At 42.1% G+C, this 10,959-nt stretch overlaps 1 protein-coding gene across 1 annotated transcript in view; it reads left to right on the plus strand.

Moving 5' to 3' along the window:
- Positions 1-529: 529 nt before the first annotated feature.
- Positions 530-10,959, plus strand: part of LOC123511050 (formin-like protein 3) — a 10,865-nt gene continuing 435 nt past the window's right edge. Inside the window, exons 1-4 of the mRNA XM_045266666.1 lie at positions 530-556; positions 666-858; positions 3,257-3,448; positions 6,172-6,303. Of these exons, the coding sequence (XP_045122601.1) occupies positions 530-556; positions 666-858; positions 3,257-3,448; positions 6,172-6,303 (544 nt within the window). The remainder of the gene's footprint in view (positions 557-665; positions 859-3,256; positions 3,449-6,171; positions 6,304-10,959) is intronic.

The raw sequence follows: 10,959 nt of genomic DNA on the forward strand, positions 1-10,959 counted from the left end.
GGTGAGGGGAAAATAAAACCCATCATGGCCAAGACACCAAAGTCTGCCTACGTAAAGCAAATATTCTCGGGAGGGGAAAAAAGATGGAGAGGGAAAAATATCTAAGTCCAAAGGCAAATATGTAGGAAAGAATCACCCATTTCCTTCTCCCTGACCCGCCTAAAGCAACAACGGAAGAGGAGGAGGAGGAGGAGGAGGAGGAGGAGGAGGAGGAGGAGGAGGAGGGAGGAGGAGAGAAGCAAGTAACGTACAGAGATGCAGCCTCCTTGCATTATACGTACACACACACACACACACACACACACACACACACACACACACACACACACACACACACACACACACACATCAGATAATCATCGTACCCTTGGCTTCAGAAAACGTACACACACTCACACGAAGAGAAAGAGAGAGAGAGATGGGGAGGGCGAGAGGGAGGGAGAGAGGGAGAGGGACACACGCTTCTCTCACTTCATTCTTGTGTTGTCATTTGAGGCGAAAAATATCTTCTTTGCAGGCCTTTGTCGACATGTGGACGGAGAGCTTTGTTGCCGGGGTGAGGCGGCGTTCCCCAGGGCACTGCAGCCGCCGCGAGGTTCATTATTTCTGTATCTCTCGCAGGGGAATCATCTTGGTCTTGTGACTCGAGCCTCTTTGATAAGCAGCCAGCCTCCCCGCACTCCCCTCTCACCCGGTCTCTTACTCCTCTTACTCCTTGTCCTATTCCTACACCTCCCACTCCTTGTCGCCCTTCTCTTCTACCTCTTCCTCCTCCTCCCCCTCCTCTTACCCCGTCGCCGCCCACTCCTCTTCCTCGCATTGTGTCGCGTGTAACAACTAGTGTGAGCCACGCCGCGGGTAAATCATCCCCTCTCTCTCTCTCTCTCTCTCTGGTGCCCATAAGAGTGGAAGGCAAGGAGGGCTGCCGCGGGACAAGACACGCCGGAGGATAAAATAGGATGCCGCGAGAAAATGAGGAACAAAGACTCGAAAGAAGAATGAGACAAACTTGAGAATAATGATGATGATGATGATGATAATAATAATAATAACAATAATAATAATAATTTGGCTACAGTTCTCTTATCACTGCTAAATACTAACACTATAATATATTTTATCTACTTCCCTCGATGCAAATAGATAAGACAGCAAAAAAAGTAAATGAAACAAACCCACATATACACACAGACACACAGACACATACACCAAACCTAACCTAACCAACCTAACCCACTCACAGACACACAGACACACAGACACCAAACCTAACCTAACCAACCTAACCCACCCACAGACACACAGACACACAGACACATACACCAAACCTAACCTAACCTAACCTAACCCACTCACAGACACACAGACACATACACCAAACCTAACCTAACCTAACTTAACTTAATCTAACCCACCCACCCACAGACACACACACACAGGCCAAGACAAGCCAACGTGTTTTCCTAATCTAATCATTTTTGTGGGTAAAAACATGACCTTCAATCCTGCTTCCTGTGCTGTGTCTCATAATTACACCCACGCAAAAACATTCCCAGAGAGAGAGAGAGAGAGAGAGAGAGAGAGAGAGAGAGAGAGAGAATGTTTTTAGTACTTTTCATTGATATTACAGTTTCTTATCCACCTATTCTCACTTTCTCTCACTAAAAATTTTCCGTGAGAGAGAGAGAGAGAGAGAGAGAGAGAGAGAGAGAGAGAGAGAGAGAGAGAGAGAGAGAGAGAGAGAGAGAGAGAGCAATCCCAGAATTTCCCATTTCATGAGTTCCCTCCCTCCTCTCCGTCTGCCCGCGCCCCAATTCCTTCCTATTTTATGATGCCGTGTGACATTCCAATTCTGACTCTGCCTCTCTGCTTGCCGTGCGGTTACATAAATTCCACCGATGATATGTAAATTTGGACTCTCTCTCTCTCTCTCTCTCTCTCTCTCTCTCTCTCTAGGAAAATCTTCAGAGAGAGAGAGAAATGTGAGAAAAGGTGGATAAGAGGTATAACGTCAATGGAAAGTACTAAAATATCTCTCTCTCTCTCTCTCTCTCTCTCTCTCTGAAAATCTTGAAAGACACAGAAAAGTGAAAAAAATGGGTAGAAAATGAAATCAAAGAAATATATTACTATTTTTTTTCTCTAAAAATGATAGAAAATAAAAAAATCAAAACTAAATGAAGAAAAAAAAATAGAAAAAAAAACAAGAAAACTCAATAAAAAAATAGGAAGAGAAATCTCAAAACCACTGTATCGAAAAAAGAGAGAGAGAAAAAAAAAAACGAAAAATTATTAAAACAAGATTAAAAAAAAAAAAAAAAAATGGTAGTGAATCTCGTATAATCACCGTCGTTTTCTCCCATAAAGCTTCGTGTCTTGAACAGAAAACGGGGAGTGACATTTCTTGAAGGTGAATCAGGAAAAGACAACTATTTTTCAAGAGTACCTGAGGCGACCACTCACTTTGATTGTCCAGGAGGTAACTAGAGGTACTAACACTATTAATTTGTTGGTAGGGAGGTAATTCTCTCCCCTCTCCTCCCTCTCTCTCTTTCCCCTCTTCCCACTCTCTCTATTCCCTCTCCCTCTCCTTGTGTCTCTCTCTCCAGGTTTTCATATTCTATTCTCCTCCGTGTTTCCTTCCTTCCTTCCTTCTTATTCCTTCTTATACCCTCCCTCCTCCTCCTCCTCCTCCTCCTTCTCCTCCTCTTCTCGAAGTCGTGAAGGAACTCATTACTGTGTGTGTGTCGTGCTAGAATAAGAGCTAAGGAGGGCTGGAGGAGTAGAGGGGAAGGGAGGGGAAGGGAGGGGAAGAAGGAGTGTCTACCTGTCCTCACAAACCTTAATTGGAAACGACAACATAACACCTGGAGGGCAGGACATTACACCTCATGCCCCGGACACACACACACACACACACACACACACACACACACACACACACACGGGAAGATTATCATATAGTTTATTTCTTCTTTAAATAGCAATGTTTCTAGAGCGCCTGTGTGTTTGTCTCTCTTCTTTATCTATTTGTTTTATCATTTTCTTTTTAATGTTTTTTTCTTCTACTTTCAGTCACACAAACAAAATTATTCACTCGTCTTCTTTTAGCATCACCTTAAAAAAAAAATCACCATCACCCTTCACCACCACCACTACCCCTTAAAAAAAAAAAAAACTGCATCATTTTCACCATTTTCTTTCACACATCACATCAAAAATCACGAACTTACACAAGCATTTCTCCTTCCCCCAGTCCTCCATGCACGCCCGTGGCCACGCACCTCCCTGAGTGTGTCGTGGTGTGAAAAATGTCCTAATTATCCTGAGCCAGATCCGCTGAGGCCCCGCGCAAAGATAATTACCAGGAAGAGACGCCCGCGAGCCTTCCATTCCCGCCCCGATGCCCCGCCGCCCGAGGTGTGGCCCGCCGCCCTTAGAGATCCTTGTTCGGCCACGCTTTTCATCTCTCTCTCTCTCTGTTGAAGATTTTTCGTGAGAGAGAGAGAGAGAGAGAGAGAGAGAGAGAGAGAGAGAGAGAGAGAGAGAGAGAGAGAGAGAGAGAGAGAGAGAGAGAGAGAGAGAGAGAGAGAGAGAGAGAGAGAGAGAGAGAGATACAGACTCAAAAATCAAAGAGAAAAAAAAGGACGAAAACCACAAAGGATAGCCAATGATTTCCCTCTATTTGCCTTTGAACACTGGGCAACCTCCGCTCGGCCTGTTGGTCTCGTGGTAGGATTCTTTGTTTGGGTGCAGAAGGTCCTGTGTTCGAATCCCGGACAGGCCCTTAACTTTTAATAGAAGGCCTTTTTAATGTATACACGCCCTTTTCATACAGGGTCTTTTAATCTATACAGGGCCTTTTAATACATAGAGGCTATTTTAATGCATACATGGTCTCTTAATGTATACAAGGCCTTTTTTAATGTATAAAGGGTCTTTTAATACATACTGGCCATTTTAATATATGCAAGACCTTTTAATTCATGCAGGGACTCTTAATACATAGAGGCTATTTTTATACATGCCAGGCCTTTTAATGTATACAAGGCCTTTTTTAATGTATACAGGGCCTTTTCATACATAAAGGCCATTTTAATATTTACAAGACCTTTTAATTCATGCAGGGACTCTTAATACATAGAGGTTTTTTCAATGCATGCAGAGCCTTTAAATGTATACAGGGCCTTTAATGTATACGGAATATTTTTATTTATACAGGACCTTTTAATTCATACAGGCCACTTTAATACATAGAGGCCCTTTTAATACATACAGGGACTTTTAATTCATACAGGCATTTTAATACATACAGGGCCTTTTAATGCATTTCCTTTCGTTTCTCATCTCCATTCATAGAGGCGAATAACCCATTGTTTGTGTCCTTCCTTTTCTCATCTCCAATTATAGAGGCAAATAACTGAACCACACCCATTAATTGTCAGTCTCCAATCAATAAGAATTTTCAACCCATTTTTTGTCTCCTTCCTTTTCTCATCTCCAATTATAGACTGAAATAATCAAACCATACCCATTAATTGTTAGTCTCCAATCAATAAGAATTTTCAAACCAATAGTTGCAATCACGAAGGGAGACGACAGGTAGACAACTCTCTTTCTTCACACAAAACTACATGCAACTAACTGCACATGCATAATTCACGCACAATAGAAAATAAAAAATAAAGAAACAAAAAAATAAGAATAAAAAATAATAATAATAATCCTTTACCAACCTGTTTGGGAACCAGCACCACAGTGGCTTTTTTATCAATGCTTTTTGCTGTCCTTACCTGATCTTTCCTCTTACATAAAAAAAAAGGCTTTATAGATACATCACGTGTAGGCCTATAATAAATTCCCCCAGCTACTCTTTTATCCTTACTCTCCCTCCTACCCTTCCTAAGAAAAAGAACAAGGGAAAGGGAGGAGCATAAAAAATAACAAAAAACCCACAAGACAGGTAGCTACTTAAAAGACTTGTTACGCAGTCTTACCTGTGTGTGGCGCCGCCCAAAAAATGTGTGTGGGAGACAGGTAGAGGGGTTCCTTCCTTCACCTGGCCGCGGGTGACTCATGCCCACACACCTGAAGGAGGAAAGTGAGTTAGTTAATTAGTGAGTGAGTGGGTGAGTGAGTGATTGAGTGAGTTAGTGACAGGGTGGGGAGTGTAAAGTCAGTGAGTGAGTGAGTGAGTGAGTGAATGATGGGTAACTTGAAGACTTCATAAATGAATGAATGAATGAATATGAGTCAATGAGTAAGGAAGTCATGAAGTAAATGATCGAGAGCTTAAATGAACTAGCAATTAAGTAAGAAAAAAAAACACCCAAAATAAACAAATCAATGCAAAAATAAATCAACGAATGAGTAAATAGACGAAAAAAAAACGAAAACAGACACTAAAATAAACAAATGAACAACCAACAAAGAGAAAGAAAAGAGAGAGAAAGAGAGAGAGAGAGACAGAGACAGAGAGAGAGAGAGAGAGAGAGGAGGGTTGGGTGGAGGTGGGGAACATATCGATAGCAGGGTGGAGGAGCATCTCAACACCTGCCGGAGGGACGTAACTAACGAGATGGTGGAGTCCCCTTCAATATTCCTCCACGCTCCACGATGCTCCTCAAACTCACTCCTGCCTCGAGAGCTTTCTAACAATGAACACATCAAGAGGTTTCGCCCCTCCCACTCCCCTTTCCTCCAGTCTTTCCTCCACCTCCTCCTCCTCCTCCCTCCCTCTGGTTCCCTCTCCCTCCTTTCTCCTCTTATTTTATTTCCTTCATTCTCCTTTCGTCATTTTTCCTCTTCCTTCATTTCTATCTGATTTTTTTTTCTATTCTAATCTTCCTTTTCTCTCATTTATATCTTCTCTCTCTTTCCATATTCTGATCTCTTCCTATACTTATCCTCTTCTTCTTCTTCTTTCTCCTCCTCCTCCTCCTCCTCCTCCTGTCTTTTTTTTTCGTGATGGTGATCGTTCATGATATATGCCTCTGTTTGTCTGTCGTATGTGTCTGTTGGTCTCTCTCTCTCTCTCTCTCTCTTTCACCCATATCACACACAAGGACATCGAGAGAAAAGTTTCCCCCATTTTTCTCCCTCCCCATCATACCCTCAACTCGTCCCCTCTCCTGCCCCTCACTCGTCCCCTCAGCTCCCCTATTGATGAAGTACTCCTGGCGGCCCTTGACTCTCGGATTCCCTTCAGAAGACACGTACCGGCAGGACCTGAGGGCACCAATTTAATTCACATATGCAGGAGGACGAGTGGGAAAAAGTGCATCAGAATAACACAGCCCTCAGGTAATTAATTAGTGCTTTTCCTACCTGTGTTGTTTCCTCTGTACTACTTCTACTACTACTACTACTACTACTACTACTACTACTATTACTACTACGCGTTTAGTATCATTCTAGTGTATCTGTGTGTGTGTGTGTGTGTGTGTGTGTGTGTGTTTGAGTTAGGAAGGGTGTCTAGGATGGCTGGTTAGAAACTGCGACTCTCTAAGAACAATGAACAGCGGTGGTGGTGGTGGTGGTGGTGGTGGTGGTGGTGGTGGTGGTGGTGGTGGTGGTAGTCCTGAGGGAAAAGACCTAAGGAAATGTAACTACTGAGAGAGAGAGAGAGAGAGAGAGAGAGAGAGAGAGAGAGAGAGAGAGAGAGAGAGAGAGAGAGAGAGAGAGAGAGAGAGAGAGAGAGAGAGAGAGAGAGAGAGAGAGAGAGAGAGAGAGAGAGACTTCCAGGTGACTTCCAGGTGCTGCTTCGTTCAATTCCCGCCCACTTTCTAATTAGGGAAGATCCTCAGGTGAGAGAGAGAGAGAGAGAGAGAGAGAGAGAGAGAGAGAGAGAGAGAGAGAGAGAGAGAGAGAGAGAGAGAGAGAGAGAGAGAGAGAGAGAGAGAGAGAGAGAGAGAGAGAGAGAGAGAGAGAGAGAGAGAGAGAGAGAGAGATGAGATAATGAGTTCTTTACCTTAATCACTGCTAGAATTCAACCTTTTCAGCTATGTGACAGAGAGAGAGAGAGAGAGAGAGAGAGAGAGAGAGAGAGAGAGAGAGAGAGAGAGAGAGAGAGAGAGAGAGAGAGAGAGAGAGAGAGAGAGAGAGAGAGAGAGAGAGAGAGAGAGAGAGATTAAGTTGGTAAATAAATAAGAAAAAAAAACACTAATAATCAAAATATAAATAGGGAGAAAAGAAAAGAAAAAAAAACATTTAGAAAACTGTAGAGAACATTTTATTTATTTCATATTTTTCGTAGATTTCCAAAATATAAGTTGTAAATGGAAAAGAAGAAAAGAAAAGGAAAAAAAGAGAAAAGGAAGAGGAGAAACAAGAAGAAAAATAAGAAAGAGGAAAAGAGAGAAAAAAGAAAAGAAAAAAAAGAGAGAGAGAGAGAGAGAGAGAGAGAGAGAGAGAGAGAGAGAGAGAGAGAGAGAGAGAGAGAGAGAGAGAGAGAGAGATAAGAACACAGAACATTTCTACCAGTAGCTTTCCACATACAATTTGTAAAGAGAACACGAAGAGAAAGAGATAAAGGTTGGAATGTCTGACGTGTTCCTAAAGGGATGCGCATGTTCTATTTTCTGCGGGTTTTCAAAATATAAATTCTTGGGGGGGCGTGATTACAGTTTGTTTGAGGGCTCATTCCTCGGTGATAGACCCCCTGCTGGCCTTCCTAACCCTGCTCCCTTCCACTCCCCTGCCCGGTAACCTGAAAAAAGGCAAAACCAGGGAGTAATTTTCACCTGCTAGCGAGAGAATCCTCCAATTACATGAGGCGGCACAGAAGCATTACGTGCCAGTGAATGACTTTTTCGCGGGGGGGAAAATTAACAAAAAGAGGAGACAGAAAACGCTAATTATGACTCCATGCCAAAATAATTTCCACCCCCCCTCCCTCTATAGCATGCTTTAATATAACACGGCATGGGAAAATATTTGAGTCTCCCCCTCCTCTCTCCTACCTTATGAGAGAGAGAGAGAGAGAGAGAGAGAGAGAGAGAGAGAGAGAGAGAGAGAGAGAGAGAGAGAGAGAGAGAGAGAGAGAGAGAGAGAGAGAGAGAGGATACATGTAACCTGTTGCCCAATTCACTCTTATTTATGGAGTTCCGAAGGGTTATAATCCACTGCAGATTGTGAGGGCTGTTGCTTATCCGAACTGACTTGTCAACTCCTAAACACACACACACACACACACGCACTGGTACGGAAAACAATACTATCACTAATATCAACAACTGTAAAGGAAAATGAAAAAAAAAAAAGTGCCGTTCTCATTACCACTGCTAATTACTAAAAACTGTTGGTCTTTCAAGGTAATTTCCAGCGTGTATCACTGGCCACTTCATCACCGTTTCACACATAATTGGTAATCACTTCCTGTTATCTATGGAGGGAATAAATGCGTGAGTTAATGAGCGTGGAGAAAAACCTGTCCGTACCTGGTAAATCTGATTGGAAGGTAATTAGGAAGATAAAATGCAGGTGTTTTGATTAATGGGAAGGATTAGAGGTGTGTGTGTGTGTGTGTGTGTGTTTTTTTTTCTGCCTTTTTTTCTTTATTTCTTTTTTTACTTGTGTTTTGGTGTTTTTCTCCTTTTTTTCTTTTATTGAATGGATAAATGGATGTGGTGGTGGATGAGTTAACACGTGGATAAGTGGATGTGATTGAGTGAATGGCTGGATGACTATAGGGTGGATGAGAGAGTCGGTGTAAAGGTGGATGCAGTCGTGAGTGTGGATAGGTGGCTGAGTGGATAAGAGTGGATGTGATGAGAAAGTAGATGCAGTCATGAATGTGGGTATGTGGATGTGAGTGGCTAAGTGGATGAGTGGATGTGATGAGTAATAGCAGTATGAATTCTCCACCTTATCTCCACTTTTACCTCATCTCCTTCTCTGTATCTTCCCTTTTCCCGTCCACTTTATCCACCTCTCCTCTCTGTCTCTGTCTCTGTCTCTCTCTCTCTAGCAACGAACAGTCGGCATTAAGGAAAATCAGTCAATTTGTAAAGTGAATAGCGCTTGGGTCATTAGGCGCTACACCTGAGGAAGGTAAGGCGTCTCCAGGCTGTGCTGCCGAAACCTGGGAGTTAAATACGTGGTCATGGTGCGTGTCGCCTCGTGTCGTGTCTCTGTGTGTGTGTAAAAGAAGTAATACTAGTTATGACTACAATAATTACAAAAAACCTGGCTTTCCCACCGGCGCAAAGTTTCTCCAGCCTTTAAAACAAACGCGAAAAATGAGTAATAAGAAAGAACTACAAAATATAAAGACTTCTGCTCTGCTCTATGTGTGTGTGGAGAGGAAATAAGGGTGGTGGTGCGTGTCGTGTTGTGTCTCTATGTGTGTGTGTGTGTGTGTGTGTGTGTGTGTGTGTGTGTGTGTGTGTGTGTGTGTGTGTGTGTGTGTGTGTGTGTGTGTGTGTGTGTGGGTTGATAGGTTTAGTCACAGAGGAGAGAAGGAATGGAGAGAAGAGAAGTGAAGTGAAGGATTAAGAGGAAATTTTGACAGGGCAAGTTTAGAAAGAAGAGGAAATACTGCTCATGGTGTGTGGCGTGTCGTGTCTCAGTGTGTGTGTGTGTGTGAGGGGTTGGTAGGTTTAGTGACAGAGGAGAGAAAGGAATGAAGAGAAGGAGATAAGTGAAGGAAGGATTAACATGTAACTCTGACAGACGAGGGTTAGAGAGGAAGTGAAGGTGAAGTAAGGAAGGAGGTTAAGACAGGCAGTCAGTGTTAATTTCTCTAAGTAACATTAAATTGAGTCTACTTTTCCTCCTCCACACGCGGTAACAGAGTATTGATGGTGAGTCTAGAGTACTTAATCAGGGGAGGAAATGCCCTGGTAAGTAGATTAAGGGAACGAATGATAAGTAATTTCCTATGGTGGTGAAATAATCTCCCTTCTAAGTGGTATTAACCTTTTAGCTTCTGCCACACGAGGTAATAAAACTTCCAAGACTGTATCGCATTTTCTAATCAGGGAAATAACGTTCTGGAAAGCAGACTAACCCTTTCATGTGACTGGTAGAAGTTGATAACCCTTTCATGTGATTGGCAACAGTTGATAATCCTTTCATGTGATTGGCAACAGTTGATAATCCTTTCATGTGATTGGCAACAGTTGACGCCACTAATCTCACTGAACCAAATCTTCACAGACGCTTAAAAGAGATAAAAAAATAAATAAATACAAGGTTTCAAGATATATGTCCCTTTATTTCGGCTGTTAATTTGACCTGTAAGAGAACTGGCTAACAAGTGGGTGTTTTTTTTTTTTTTTTATTGCTCTTGACCAGTTTCTCTCTCTCTCTCTCTCTCGCATCAAAAAATAATAGATTACCTGAAAGTTTTGCCAATATTGTGTTTTATAATGACAGAAGAGGAAAATTGTATATGTGTGGTTTTCAAGAGTCTTTCCTTCTCGCTAGAAAGTTAATTTATAAAAGTAATTTCTGAGGAATGAAAATGTTCACTTCTACTTTGTGTTTCTCTCTCATTAAACCTTCTTCCATTCATTTTTCATCACTATCTACACACCCACACGTCTTTCACTATACTCTTTCACACTATCTTTTCCATTATTTCTTCCATTCATCTTTTCATCACTATCTACACATCTCCTACCTCACGTCTTTCACTATCTACTCTTTACACTATACACTATCTTTTCCATCTCATTCACCCATCACCATCACCACCTTACCATAATCATCACCGTCATTATCACGGAAACAAACCAAACTTTCTCCCTTCATCACTGCCTCTTCACCATATAACCTAAACTAAACTAGAAACACACCAAATAAAACACTATTATCTTTTCATCAAGTTCCCTGCATCATCATCTACCTGATCTCCTACTCCCTCAAACCTCCATTCATTTTCTATCACTATCTACACACCCACATACAGTATCTTACACTATACAACTTCACAGTACCTTTTCCATCTCATTCACC

Source organism: Portunus trituberculatus, chromosome 4 (genome assembly GCF_017591435.1).
Source record: "Portunus trituberculatus isolate SZX2019 chromosome 4, ASM1759143v1, whole genome shotgun sequence".
Taxonomy (NCBI): Eukaryota; Metazoa; Arthropoda; class Malacostraca; order Decapoda; family Portunidae; genus Portunus; species Portunus trituberculatus.